The 15,325-nt window shown below is 40.5% G+C and overlaps 1 protein-coding gene across 4 annotated transcripts in view; it reads left to right on the plus strand.

Moving 5' to 3' along the window:
• The first annotated feature begins 231 nt into the window (after positions 1 to 231).
• The window catches only part of LOC139867035 (uncharacterized), a 30,215-nt gene continuing 15,121 nt past the window's right edge, over positions 232 to 15,325 (plus strand). Inside the window, exon 1 of one of the 4 annotated variants that reach the window (XM_071855347.1) lies at positions 232 to 644. In XM_071855347.1, the coding sequence (XP_071711448.1) occupies positions 350 to 644 (295 nt within the window). In that variant the 5' untranslated portion in view covers positions 232 to 349. Of the gene's footprint in view, positions 645 to 14,147; positions 15,240 to 15,325 lie in introns of those variants that run through there. The other 3 variants (XM_071855349.1, XM_071855348.1, XM_071855350.1) reach the window with 3 other exon arrangements.

Raw genomic sequence — 15,325 nt, forward strand, 5'->3', positions numbered from 1 at the left:
GGCTTCCCACTAATTTTTTGTAAGTTTTAAAACTTTTAAGTTAATATAATTTCCATTTCCATAATAATAATAATAATAATAATAATAATAATAATAATAATAATAATAATTAATAATTAATAATAAATAATAAATAATAGAGATATAAATATAATATAATTTTTATGACAAAAAAGATTGGCAGAGTTGTTCCGAACTCGGTTGTCTTACTTTGCGGGCGGCTAACTATTTCCTCTTTCCTTATTTTACATATATTTTCGAGAATAAAATACTAATAATCCGCAGTATCTTGATAACAATAATTCCCCTAAATCTTCGGACAGCTAGGGTTGCATCGCGTTTGCCGGTGATGGAGCCTGCGATTGTGTTAATCTCCGATGACGAAGAACAAAACGTACTTGATGAGATACAACTACAGTCCGTCGTGCTAATCTCCGACGACGACGACGACGAAGTTAATCTTGTCGAAGTAGAAAAACTAGAATCCGTCGTGATAATCTCCGACGATGACGGCGATGACATAAGCAATTTGAACGGTGAAGAATTAAAATCTGAACACGAAGTAAAGTATAACGAATCGAATAATCATAATGATGCTGAGAAATTGAATATTAGCAACGAGCGAGTCGATTGTGTTCATGAAGGTATGCATCCTTATTTTCATGTATTTTTATTAATCCAGGTATTGCTATAGCTATTTAGTAGAGCTAAATCGAAATTAGGATTAATTTATCTACTCTAATTGAGTTAGGTCACATGTAGATTGCCTTTACTAATGATAGCTCTATGAATACGTGTGATTAAAGCACATTATTAGCAAGTTTTATGGTTTTTTCATTTTCATATGAAAATTTCCGAGACTAATAGTGTTTGAGATCTCTCTATTTGGCACTCTTACTATGGTTTAGGCTTTAATTGAGTTTCTCTAAGACATAATTTTGTATTTGGACTCTAAATTTTTAAGTAGTTTACAGCTGCAGTTAAATATTTTGGAGGCAGGACAATTAGGTAGTTTGTTCCACCGTTCTAAATTGAACTGTATTGAACGTGTACTATTAGACATAAGAAATTGGGTTGTTTTATTAATCGAGTTGGCGAGTGTGTAGTTTATAAGATTCTTCAAACTGTTTGAAGTGTTTTGAAGGATTATATGTGATAGATAAATAGGGGTGTAAATGAGTCGAGCTACTCGAGCTAAGCTCGATTCCAAGCCACGATCAAGCCTCAATCGATCTTGTATAAGCCGAGTTCGAGTTTATTATATTAAGCTCGAAACGAGCCGAGTTCATGCTCGATCTTGAGCTCTTTGAATTCAAACTAAGCTCGAGCCTAGCTTCTCGGATCTTTTACACCCTAAGATAAATGTATTTGTTTGTAAGTTAAATTATTACAGGCTTGAATTCTTTCAAGTTTGTTCAAATTATACATGATTGTGCTTAGGGCATATCGAATGGGAGATTATCTTTTTTTTTGAAAAAAAAAACCCTCTGAAAATCTTTTTCCTATTTGATGATGGTGATTGTGCTTGCGGCATACATAATTGTGCTTAGGGCATATCAATTATACATGATTGTGCTTAGGGGCTTAGGGCATATCAAATTATACGTCATTGTGCTTAGGGCATACATGATTGTGCTTAGGGCATATCAAATGGGCTCAATGATGCAATTTCATTTTTTTCAAGGTCGTTTAGTCTACATGGTAGTGATGGTGATTTTGAGGTTTTTTTTTTATGTAAAAAAACCCTTTGAAAAGTTTTTTCCCATTCTAGTGGATAACCTTTTTTTTTTTTTTTTTTTTTTTTTTTTTTTTTTTTTTAAGTAACGAGAACTATTATAAAAACAGAAAACGTTTTTGAAAAGATAACAAGTTTAACAAGGAATACAAGAGAGGACCCCGATAAGGCTCGTACCTAGAAAGCGGTTAACGTACGAATTATCTATACCGAGCCTCATCTAACCTAAACCGAAACAAAACCAAAACTAAATATAACAAATACGACGAACTACGGATTCAAAATCTTGCTACGAAACATGAAACCGATCTAAAGGACTCAAATGTCTCTTATGAACACGCCGAACTCTTCCATTTCAGCACCTTGAACCACTTTTTCTTTTGCTTTTTGTTAACACCTATTTCCTTATGAGGTAAGGCTTAGTGTGTCAACTCAATACTAGAAGTAGCCTGGCTTTAGGAGGGCGGAGTGTTGCCGATTGATGTTTACCCTTGGAAAATAATCCCTGCAGACCCGGTTCACAAGTGTAGAAACTTGTGGGGTGGCTTAATCAATCTGTCATCCGTAGAGCGTAAAAGTGCTAGCCGGATGACTTTTAGTGAGAGAAAGTAGAGAAAGAGAGAGAGAAGTAAAGTCTCAGCTCTCAAAGTTGTCAGAATGACTGAACTCTGTAAAATGACGACCCAAGGTTTCTATTTATAGTGTCAGATCCACCAGATTGCTCGGGGACACGTGTCAAATGATGATACGTTCTGTTATTCGTGATCCGAAATTTATGCTGAAGGTGGCGTTCTCCGGCCAGGGCTTACGCGCTAGGCGGCCTTCAGGGCTTACGCATGACGGAGCAGCCTGTACAGCGGAGAACGCTGGACGGACAACTTCACAGAACTGTTGTTTCCAGCCTTCCTGATGCTACTTTTATGCAACCATTACGCCTTTTATGCGTGTATACGATAGGATACACCATTAAGTCCCCCCAGTTTAATGACTTAAGCATTTGAAAATTGATTAAGTTGTTAAACTTGGAATAACGCATGCCAACCAAGTCTTCACGTTTTCCTTTTGCATCGGGGAGCACATCACAGGCATTAAATGATATGCGAATTTTACTGACATATTGATGATTGCTTTTTGTACAGCTATAATACCGCACGCGCCTCTAGCTGTAAAAAGGCTTTTCGATGTACTCGCCTTTTTATCTTGTCCTTACACGTGTGCGGCTGAAAACAAAACCCCCAAAATCACCACTGATTACAGCTGTTATATCTTTTTGCTTTTTAACCACCATAAACCCTAACCGATCATTTACTTTTACAACTTCCTTCTACAGTGTTCATCTTCTTCCATCAATACCTTCTTTACCTCCTGTTTCATTAGAACATTAATGGCAGTGATATCGCGTATTTCATATGCATTTTCCTTAGCGATATCGGGTACATTTTGGTCCTTTTGGATACGATTTGGAGTTATTTCGGTTAAAGTTGTGAAAGTTTGAGTTCCAAGACCAAGAAGGTTAAATTTGATGTTATTTGATGGTTTTGGACGTGTTTCGTTGTTTACAAGTGAAAAGGTTTGATTCGGTTCGAGTTTTGGTGTTAGTATGATGATTTTCAGCTCGTTTCAGTAATCTGATAATGGAGCGCCGCTCCAAATAGGCGCGCGCCGCGCCATTTAACTATAAAAACAGTTCGAGCCTTTTCAAGAACCAAATGTCAGCTCACAGACAATTGGCGCGCCGCGCGGGAAGGATGGCGCGCCGCGCGGGGTTGTGCCCGGGTTCAGAATTTCCTCATATAAAAAGCCCGAATTTAACCCTAAATAAGAATAATCGTATCCTGACGAATTCCAGCCACTTTTTGACGAACTTAGGTGATTTTTGGAGATCTTCAAGGTCATTCTAAGGTACCAATCATTCCGGAATCAAGTCTTGATTCGTGTGTTCTTCAGGATTCAATCTTTAATTAGTTTTATTCGTTTGTTATCAACAATGAATTCTTCTATGTTTTTGATTACTATTTTGATTTCAGCCATGATTGTAGGCTAAAACCTTTAATGTTTGTCTAGATTGAATATTTGCAAGTGTTTGGATGATACTTTAATGTTTTATTGATTGATGCATGATTAATTATGAGTTTTGATTAAGAACCATTCTTGTGGGTGTTAATTATTGATACTAGGTTGATTAGTGAATCTTGTTTGAACAAAGGGAACCCTGTTTCAATTTAGTGATCTAATTTCCAATTGATTTGTCTTAACCGATTGGGTGCTTACTGGACCAAGGGGGTAAACCGGGTATGGTAATTAAGCAAAACAGGGGTGAATTGTGTGGAGCGAACGCGTAACCAATTGAATCTTAATCTTGTAATTAGCTAGTTACTAAGTCACAAACGAAAGATAGTTTTTGGTGAAAGGGAACCCTAAGCCAATAAGTCCTAGTTTGATGTGTTTGCTAAAAGAGAACTCTGGGTAAACCGACTCTGTAATTGCGTGCATTGATTAATAGAACTAGTGCTTAATAACAAATCATCCAACACTGCGAATAGGATATCTAGGCGAACATTCTTTTATCCATTGAATTCAAATATCTTTATTTTTCTGTCGAGTCTGCATTTCTTTTATTTAAACTTAAAAACCAAAAATATTGTCTTTTATTTTCAAAGCTATCTTGATTTGGCTAATCGTTAAATAGCCGCAAAACAAACTATCTCGTACTTTCAATTTTCATAGTTTAACTTAGTTTACTTTTCTTAGTTGCAAACTTAATTCTCACGTTAATACTGTCCTTGGAACGATATTTGGAATTACCATTTTTATACTATTACACGATCGGGTACACTGCCCGTAAGTGTGTAGTAATCTTTAACCAGGCATATTTCCAGAGATAATTTATATACTAGATTTCACACATCAAGTTTTTTTGGCGCCGCTGCCGGGTACAGTTGTGTTGAAAATTAAGTTTGAAAATTAAGTTTGTTTTTAGTTAATTTTAACTGTTTAGTTTAATTTAATTCTAATTGAGTCGGTGCGTTTAATCGGTTTATTAGCTGTGTTCTTGCAGTTACAGGTAGTGCATGCAACATACGCGTTCTTCAGATTCTCCAATTGTTAAACCATTTGACGAGCCTGAAAGAGAGTTGTTTAAAGCTTTAAGTCAGAAGCAAAAGTTAACAGTGGATTCATCAGTTTTATCGGGTGATACTTACGTTAATTTGGGTAGTACTTCTGAGACTGTGGTGCCCGAGACACCACCTGAAATTTTTAACGAAGAAGACTCTTACGCTTCGTCTGATACTACAGAAACTGAAGAAATGGCCGAAGGAGAAGCACCCCGTCCTCAGACTATGGCTGAAAAGTTAAAGGCCACCCGAGGAGGCCAAGGCAATTCGATTACTCAACCGAATATTACTCAGCCTTTTCAAATTACAGGGCCGATCCTGAATTTGATTTCTTCTGATTGCCGATTCTATGGCAAAGATACCGAGGATGCTAACGAGCATCTTCGTAATTTTAATGATGTTTGTAACTTGTTTAAGCTACATGAGGTTGCCGACACTTCAATTAAGACAAGACTTTTCCCTTGGACTCTTAAGGGAGAAGCTAAGCGATGGTTAGACAAGCAACCTGAGGGTACGATTAGATCTTGGGAGACTTTGGAGGATAAGTTTTTGTCGAAGTTTTTCCCTGCATCTCGAGCTGCTCGACTTCAAGCAGATATTTCTCAATTTAGACAAAAGAGCAGTGAGACATTGTTTGATGCTTGGGACCGTTTTGCTACTTTGTTACGCTCGTGCCCGCAACACGGGTTGAATGATTTACAGAAGGTTCAGATTTTCTACAAAGGTTGTGATATTCCTACGCGTCAGAGTATTGATCAAGCTGCAGGTGGTACGTTAATGGATAAGACTGAAGAAGAGGCGTTAGAGATCATTGAAAAGCAAGCTGCTTATTCTCATGAGTGGCATCAGGATCATGAATCTTACCCTTCAGCTTCAGTTAAGAGAACAGAGACTACAGGTACAGGTGCTTATGATGATTTTGGGTCTATCAGTGCTAAGTTGGATTCGTTTGGTAGGAATTTGGAGAAGATGAACAAGGATATTCATGGTATGAAGGTTGGTTGTGAATACTGTGGAGGTTTGCATCTGGGCAAAGATTGTGATGCGGGTTTGACTATGAATCAGAAAGAAGAGGTCAACTATATTAGTCAGCAGAATAACAATCAGTTTCAGGGACGTGCTCAGTTTAATAGGAATTTCAATAATCCTTATAATCCGCAAGGTAATCAGGGTTCGAGGTTCCAACCGGGTTCTAGTGGAGGTTTTCAGCAGCAAGCTCCCGGTTATTTTCAGAAACCACAGGTCGAAGAGAAAAAGTCCAACCTTGAGGCTATGATCGAGAAGTTAGTGATATCTCAGACTCAACTTGTCACTACCGTTACTCAGAATAATGAAAAGAATGACCAAATGTTTCGAAATCAGCAAGCAGCTATTCATAATCTTGAACAGCAGATTGGTCAACTTGCTAATAAGAGTAGTGAGAGGAAGCCGGGAGAGTTACCGAGCAAGACGGATACTAACCCGAAAAACGGGCATGTTAATGCTATCACCACCCGAAGTGGTTTAACATATTATCCACCGAGGAAGCCCGACGAGTATGATTTGAGGGTACCGTTAGTTAATGATAGTGAGCCGGTTGTTGAAAGTGAACCGGCAAGGGAAAAGGAGCCGGAACAGGTGGTTGAAAAAGTTGTTAAGGAACCGGTTACTGCTGCTGCTAAACCGGTAGTTAGAGAGTATCAACCACCGCTCCCATTCCCGAGGAAACAGCGTTTGGAGAAGCTAGAGGCCGAAAAGTCCAAGTTCATGGACTTGATTAAAAAAGTTAACATAAATATGCCTTTTATTGATGTTATTGCAGGTATACCTAAGTATGCGAGGTTTCTTAAGGATTTGCTGACTAACAGGCAGAAACTGGAGAACGTGTCTTCAGTCAGGTTGAATGCCGCATGCTCAGCGGTAGTTGCAAACAAGCTTCCCGAGAAGCTTGAGGATCCTGGAAGTTTTACCATTCCTTGTTTACTTGGTAATCTAGACTGTATGAGGGCTTTGGCGGATTTGGGGGCTAGCATTAATTTAATGCCTTATTCTATTTACTTAAAGCTAGACCCCGGGGAGTTGAAACCCACGCGTATGGCTGTGCAGCTAGCCGACCGCTCTATTAAATTCCCTCGTGGAATCATAGAGAATATGCTAGTGAAGACCGGGTCGTTAGTTTTTCCGGCGGATTTTGTGGTTTTGGATATGGAAGTGGATGAAAGGATTCCACTAATTTTGGGTCGGCCATTCTTAAATACTGCTAGGTGTATGATTGATGTGTATGGCCAAAAGCTGACCCTTAGGATAGATGATTTGAGTGCAACATTCTCAATCGACCATGCTTTGAAATACCCTGGCTACACTGATGATACATGTTATTTTCTTAACACTGTGAATGTCCAGTCTGAGTTTTTGCAGGAATTCCCAGAGTTACAGGGTTCAGGAGAATGCTCAATGGTTGAGATTGATGAGGATGTGCAGGTTGAGGAGGTGGATATTTTAACCACCTTGATGGAAAACGGCTATGAGCCGACTGAAGAGGAGTTCAAAGAACTCGAACGTGATTCAAATTACCGGAGCAAGTCTTCAATTGAAGAACCTCCCGAGCTTGAATTGAAGCCACTTCCAGATCATTTGGAATACGCTTACTTGCATGAGGAATCTAAGCTTCCGGTAATTATTTCTTCTTCTCTTTCAGCAGGTCAGAAAACTGAGCTTGTAACCATGCTAAAGGCCCATAAACCGGCCATTGCATGGAAGATTCACGACATTAAGGGTATTAGTCCCTCCTATTGCACCCACAAAATTCTAATGGAGGATAACTCCAAACCTGTGGTGCAACGCCAAAGGAGGTTGAACCCGCACATGCAAGATGTCGTGAAGAAAGAGATCATAAAGCTCCTTGATGCAGGTCTGATTTACCCGATTTCTGACAGTCCATGGATTAGCCCGGTACACTGTGTACCTAAGAAAGGTGGTATGACTGTTACCACCAATGATAAAAATGAGTTAATTTCCACCCGGACTGTCACGGGGTGGCGTGTTTGTATCGACTACCGTAAGTTGAACGACGCCACACGTAAAGACCACTTCCCGCTACCTTTCATGGATCAAATGCTAGAGAGGTTGGCGGGAAACAGTTTCTATTGCTTTCTCGATGGTTTCTCGGGGTATTTTCAAATTCCTATCTCGCCCGAGGACCAAGAGAAGTCTACTTTCACGTGCCCGTATGGCACGTTTTCTTATCGACGCATGCCCTTTGGCCTTTGCAATGCTCCGGCCACTTTTCAAAGGTGCATGATGGCCATATTCCATGACATGATAGAAGATTGCATGGAGGTGTTCATGGATGACTTCTCGGTCTTCGGTGACACTTTCGATTCATGCCTTCTTAATTTAGAACGGATGTTGGTCAGGTGCGAAAAATCTAATCTTGTGCTCAACTGGGAGAAGTGCCATTTCATGGTTCAAGGGGGCATCGTTCTCGGGCACAAGATTTCTAAAAACGGTATAGAGGTGGATCCCGCAAAGGTTACCGCTATTAAGAACCTTCCACCCCCTACCGATGTTAAGGGTGTTAGGAGTTTTCTCGGGCACGCCGGTTTTTACCGGCGATTCATTAAAGATTTTTCTAAGATTGCCAACCCGATGAATAAACTCCTTGAAAAGGACACCCCGTGGAAATTCTCCGACGAATGCCAAAAGGCATTCGAGCTTTTGAAGGAGAAACTCATCAATGCGCCAATCATAATTGCTCCGAATTGGTCCCTTCCGTTCGAGCTTATGTGCGATGCATCTGATTTCGCTGTTGGCTCAGTTTTGGGTCAAAGGGTCGAGAAGCATTTCCGACCCATCTACTATGCAAGCAAGACCTTGCAAGGAGCGCAATTAAATTATACTACCACTGAAAAAGAGCTCCTTGCGGTGGTCTTTTCGTTTGATAAGTTCCGGTCCTACTTAGTCTTATCTAAGACTATTGTCTTTACGGACCATTCTGCTCTAAAGTACCTTTTTGCTAAACCGGATGCAAAACCACGACTTCTTAGATGGATCTTGCTTTTGCAAGAATTTGATGTGGAGATCCGGGATAAAAAGGGTGCTGAAAACTTGGCGGCCGATCACCTTTCCCGTCTCGAGAACCCCTCCCGTGAGGTTCTCGATGAGACTACCATTCATGATGATTTTCCCGGCGAATATCTCATGAAGGTGGATAAGGTTGATGAGCCGTGGTACGTGGACATTGCTAATTATCTCGTTGGGAGATTCTTGGAGAAAGGGTGGTCACATCAAAAGAGGAAGAAATTTTTCAGTGACCTTAAGTACTATTTCTGGGAGTATCCCTATCTTTTTCGTTGTTGTCCCGATGGAGTTATCCGCCGGTGCGTTTCCGGTGATGAGTGTATGCGTATTTTGACCGAGTGCCATAGTGGGCCTACCGGTGGGCATTTTGGACCCCAAATTACGGGGCGTAAAGTCTATGATGCCGGCTTTTATTGGCCGACAATCTTCAAAGATGCCCACCTGGTTTGTAAGTCATGTGATTCGTGCCAAAGGGCCGGTAAAGTCACCAAACGTGATGAGATGCCTCAACAAAGCATCCAAGTTTGTGAAGTATTTGACGTTTGGGGAATTGACTTTATGGGGCCATTTCCGAAATCTCAGAATTATAGTTACATACTCGTTGCCATTGACTACGTGTCTAAATGGGCCGAAGCGCAAGCTTTACCCACAAATGATGCACGAGTAGTGATTTCGTTCCTTAAGCGTTTATTCTCTCGATTTGGAACTCCTAAAGCTTTAATTAGCGATAGGGGTACTCATTTTTGTAACGCTCAAATGGAGAAGGTATTGAAGCGATATGGAGTTCTCCATAAAGTTTCTACTTCATACCATCCCCAAACGAGCGGACAAGTTGAGAATACCAATCGAGCTCTTAAAAGTATTCTTGAGAAAACTGTGGGTTCGAATCCGAAGGAGTGGGCAAATAAGCTCGATGAAGCTTTGTGGGCGTTTAGAACCGCCTTCAAAACGCCACTTGGTACCACTCCTTATCGGTTGGTTTATGGGAAAGCGTGCCATCTCCCATTGGAGATTGAGCATAAAGCTATGTGGGCACTTCAAAAGTGCAATTTAGATTTGAAGGAAGCCGGACGCCTAAGGGCGGGGCAATTGAATGAACTTGGTGAATTACGCCTAGATGCGTACGAGAATTCGTTGATTTATAAAGAGAAAACCAAGCAATGGCATGATAGGAAGTTAAAGGGTCCAAAAGAGTTTAACGAAGGCGACCGAGTGCTTTTGTTTAACTCTAGATTAAAGCTTTTACCGGGAAAACTCAAGTCCCGGTGGACGGGACCATTTGAGGTTGTTAAGGTGTACCCATACGGTACGATTGAGTTAAAAAATGCGAATGGTATTACCTTTAAGGTTAACGGACATCGTGTGAAGAAGTATTTTGATGGTCCGTTAGTGATTGATGACGAGGTTCACGTTGAACCCGACACCAACGCCACTTGAAGTTGGGGACGAGTCGTGTGAACGACTCGTTAAATAAGGTTCACGTTGTTGTAAAGTTTGTATATTTTTGGTGCTAGTTTGATAATATGTGCAATACGATCATGTTTGGTTTTTATTGGGGATAGTTTGGTGATATTATGGTGAGAGAATTGGGTTTTATTGCTTAAAAATGCGGATTTTTGATGATACAGTAAGTGGAGCGCCGCTCCAATAAGGGGCGCGCCGCGCCACTTGAGTATATCTGAAGTACCAGTTTCTGAAAACAGCTCGGCATAAATTTTTAGTTATTCGGCGCGCCGCGCAACTCTTTGGAGCCCCGCGCGATCAAACTGCGCGCCGCGCGAGCTTTTGGAGCGCCGCGCGGAACCCTGTCAGCCAGCTGTTTTTGGGTGTTTATTTAAAGTCAATCCGAATTTTTACATCCACACAATTTAGAAACGGGTGACCAGCTGTATTTAGTCCTTTTTACTTCAATTATTTTCATTCTTACATCTCTTAAACACCTACAAATCCTTTGATCTTTCAAAACCCTAATTCTACAAAGTTTAATTTCTTGTTTCAAGTAACCTTAATCTTTCAAGAATGGCACCTAAGAAGGTCCGAATTTGTTCCTTTCTTTACTAATTTCATCTTATTATATGTTAATTGCTTGTTTAATTCTTAATTGTCTTGATGAATTAGTGTGGGGTTGCTTTAATTTGGGTTATATGATTCAATTAGTCATGGGTTTTTGTTAGATATTGTTTATATGCTTTGATTTTATGCTAAAGTTGGTGTTTTTAGAAGTTTAACATGAACCTAGGGTTTGTAGGGGTAAAGGTCCGAATTTTGTAAGTAAAAAGGGGTTTATTGCTTAAAAGTGTGATGTTCTTTGAATTGTTCATATGTTTTTGAACTAGTGTGGGGTAGTGTCCATATGGGCGGGTCACTTTGTTTTGAATGACTTATGCTACATTGTTCCAATTATGTGATATGCCATGCTAGTGATGATTAAACATATGATTTTAATTGAGATAAAGCTTTTGTTTAATGGTTGTTGAATTTGATAAAAGTTGCTAACATGATGAAGTTGATTGTATTTTTGGAATCTAAAGGAGTTATAAGTAATCATGTTGGTCGTGTTTTGGTTATGTTGTTTGATGAATAAGGTTATGAATTATTTGTTTATGGATAATGTGATTTGGTTGAGAGTTAGTTTTTGAAAAGTTTTCAAAAGAGTTATTGGTTTAAATGGTTATTGTATTTGAAAGTGATTTAGCATGAAACAAGGATTGATTGTAAAGGTGTTTGGTGCTTATTATGATGACTAACACTAACTTTTGAGTTTTGTGTTTGTTTTCTTACTTGTTTCATGAATGTAGAGAACAAGAGGTAACCAACCACAGCAACCACCGAACAACCCTGAATTGTGGTTGACCCAAGTTGGTAATATTGAGGATTTGGAACAAAGGTTTAACATCAATCTTGCTCGTCCGATTGAGCAAACCTACTACTTGGATTGGACGCAACTTCGAAATGAAAGTGTTCATGCTTATCGAGAATTGCGTGGTTACTTATGGGTTACTTATAGCGGTAATGAGTTGAGACCGTATGAGCGTTTGTTTGAGATTAACGAAGATGTTTATGAGCAATTGACTGTCGAGTTCTTTTCGACCGTAAGTTGTCGGCCCCGAGTTGCCCCTCGTGATTCGGACTTTTTGACATTTAGGCTTGGCGGGGCGGACCGTCGAATGAGTAAGGTTGAGTTAGCTCGGGCGTTGGGTTTGTACCCCGAGTTAAATGATGATATAGATTTACAGTACCATTTGTTGGGGTGCCGGGTTTTCGGTGACGGCGAGTTTAGTGAAAGTGAGTATTGGTCAACGATTATTAATCCGGGGGTTAGGGCGTTCAGTTCTAGTAGAAGCATTCAGTCTAATCTTCGACGTCCGGTGGACCGTATTCTTTTTAAAATGATTGCTACTATGTTCATGGCCCGGAGAAATGCAAACAAAATTAAACGAAAGGATCTTTGGATCCTCCAGCAGATAAAAGCGAGAGAGGCAATTGATGTGCCGACTATGTTGGGGTCCTGGTTTCAGGAAATCGGTGAAGATAATCGTCCCGAGCGCCCGTTGTTAGGGGGCCATTTTGTGACACGTATAGCTGAGGCATTTTCTGTGCCTACTGATAGGTGTACTATCGCGGGGGTCGAAGCAATGGTAACAAACATTTTGTTTTTCGCTAAAGCCGATTTTATTAGGCGAGGACCGAACGGTTGGGTTTTGGTAGAGGATGATGAACAACCACAGGGTCAAGGTCAACAGCAACAGCAACAGCGAGGTCAAGGTCAAGGTAGAGGACGTGGTATTGGGTCCACGTATGAAGCAGGGGGTTCTAGTGGTAATGTTCGGGGAGTATGGACTCCCGATGAGGAAGCTTTTAATGGGTTGGTGAATAGTGTTGACGGGCTGCATCTCGAGTTCCAAGATAGTCGTACTTTTTATAATGATCAGGTTGCGCATAATCAGCGTATGTATGACGAACAGCGCCGTCATAATCAGGAGTTGATGACGTGGCATCAGGGTAACTATGGGTCGCTTAACACGAGTTTGGGTCAGGTTCGGACAGAGGTTGGTAATTTGGGCGACCGTGTTGACAGGATAGAGTATGATGTTCGAGGGATTCGGGCCCACAATCAGTGGGAAATTCATCAGAGGCAGCTCCAACGGCAGATGCGTCGTGTGCCGGATGCGTACATTCCTACGCAAACCACTATTCCGGACTACACCGCCGTGACGCCTCCGAGACCGGATCCGTCTTATGACCCGTATCAAGCGTGCCAAGATACTTATGGCGTGACTTGGGACCCGTTGAGAGATTTTTGGCCGGGAAGCGATTGATGTGTTGCACGTATTATTGTTGTATTTGTTTAAACTATTTCCGTTTCGATTTGGTTGTACTTGATATTTTTATTTTTCGTATGATGTACTTGAGACTTTAGTAGGGGCAAGGCGTTTCGGTACCGGGTGGTACCACCTTGTTCCCATTTATGTATTTGGTGTGTTTTGCTTTTTCTTAGGTGTGTTGGAGAAACGGTTTTTCAAGTCTGGCATTAAGTTCAGCAAAACTACTTGAGTGATGATATTTGTGTGAGAATCGGGAATGGACGATGTTCTTATGCTGGCAGTCAGTTCAGCGCCATCTGTCACTGTCATTCCACGATCTGTGGTTAAGCTCGATAAGTTTTTATTTTTCTTACCCTTTTGATTTTAATCCATTTTTGATCTCAAATAATGGGGACATTACTTGATCTCAAGTGTGGGGTGGGGGATGTAAAATCTCTCGGGTTGGTTATTAATAGAATCATCATTATTTTGGTTTTGACATTTAAAAGACTTGACGTTTCACGGGGTTTTGGTCGTAAAAAAAAAAAAATTGAAAAATTAGGGGAAAATAAAAAAAATTGGAAAAATTAGTTAGTGAAAAAGAAAAAAAAAATATAAAATGTAGTTAAAAATTCGACCAAAACCCTTGTTTAAGTATGGCTTGGTATTTTTATTTCATGATGTTTAAAGAAGCCAAAGTTGTTCCACATGTTCATTACCTTTGAACATGAAATCCTACTGGTTCGGGGAACTAAATAGTAGGTCACCTGTACCAAAACGGGTGTAAACCGTGAGAGAGCGGTGATTGCATAGCGTGATTGTGACCGAATCACGTGCCAGATCAAAAACTTTTGGTTACTTGGTATAGCATACTTCCGAAACTATATCATTTTATTATTGCATCATTTAATGATGTGATACTGTGGGAAGAGGAGCCTTGAGCTTCACCAGTGCTGTCCTTTTCAGGAGCAATAGCTACGTGCTTGTGTTTGCTTAGACAACACAACCCATAGCCAAAAGCTATGGAACCCGAAGGTTTTCGGGATTTTTCAAAACCGGTGTCAATTGAAACAGATTGGCACTTCCGAGTGATTCAGATCCACTCATTTAAGGAAGTAAAGTCTTCCGACCGTCCTACTTGGTACGTATGCCTCTTAAGCGTGCCATTTCATTATCCATCATTTCACGATGAGGTACTGTTAGAGGAGAAAGTCTTGAACTTTCAAAACACGTTCATTATTTTGAATGTGAAATCCTACATGAACATTCAGTTCATACGTAGGTCACTTGTACAAAAACGGGTGTCAACCGTATGAACGGTGATTGGATCGTGTGGTCGAAGCCGGGCCATACGTTAGATCGAAAACTTTATAGGGCGGTCTTCATTGTTTCTCCTAACAAGGACAATGTATGCGCTCGACCACCTTTTATGACCATACAGGATGAATCCATTCCATCCTAAAGGGAGTCAAGTCTCCCGAACGACACACTTGCTGATTCATTTCAGAAGTTGTAGTCCAGACCAGTTGTAGGGTGACGAAAAGTCTTGAAAAGTCATTGCTAAAATCGACTGGAAATCTACCAGGCCTCAACATCAAACAGGGAAACTGGTAGTCGAAGCTTATCTCAATGAGGGAGATTTGCTAGCCAAATGGGAAGCGCACCATGATACACAAAATGTCAGTGATTGATCAGATTTCCAGTGGATAACCTCCGGAAAGGTAAGATATCAGCTTTTAAGCCTGATGAACCTCAATCTTTATGGTTGACTTAACGGATTAGACGGTTACCTCATAACCATCGATGATATCTGGACGTAATGTGTATCCTCCTAAGCACATTATTTTCTACCGACATCTCGCGATGTTAGGTACTGTGGGAGGCTTGGCTTGACCAATTGCGGGGTAGCCCGTACGTTCTCTTGGCACACATGGTTCGATTGTTACATCTTTGGTGCTTGGTTCCCGTTTGATTCCCGATGCTATTGAAGACTTATGATTCGAGATTCTCTACTTCATCATGATGGTACGTTATCGAGATTACTTTTGGTTTCTATATCCGTTACATATTGTTTGCGGTTTGGGAAGTTACATCGGGGGAATGCAAGTGGG

Source organism: Rutidosis leptorrhynchoides, chromosome 9 (genome assembly GCF_046630445.1).
Source record: "Rutidosis leptorrhynchoides isolate AG116_Rl617_1_P2 chromosome 9, CSIRO_AGI_Rlap_v1, whole genome shotgun sequence".
Taxonomy (NCBI): Eukaryota; Viridiplantae; Streptophyta; class Magnoliopsida; order Asterales; family Asteraceae; genus Rutidosis; species Rutidosis leptorrhynchoides.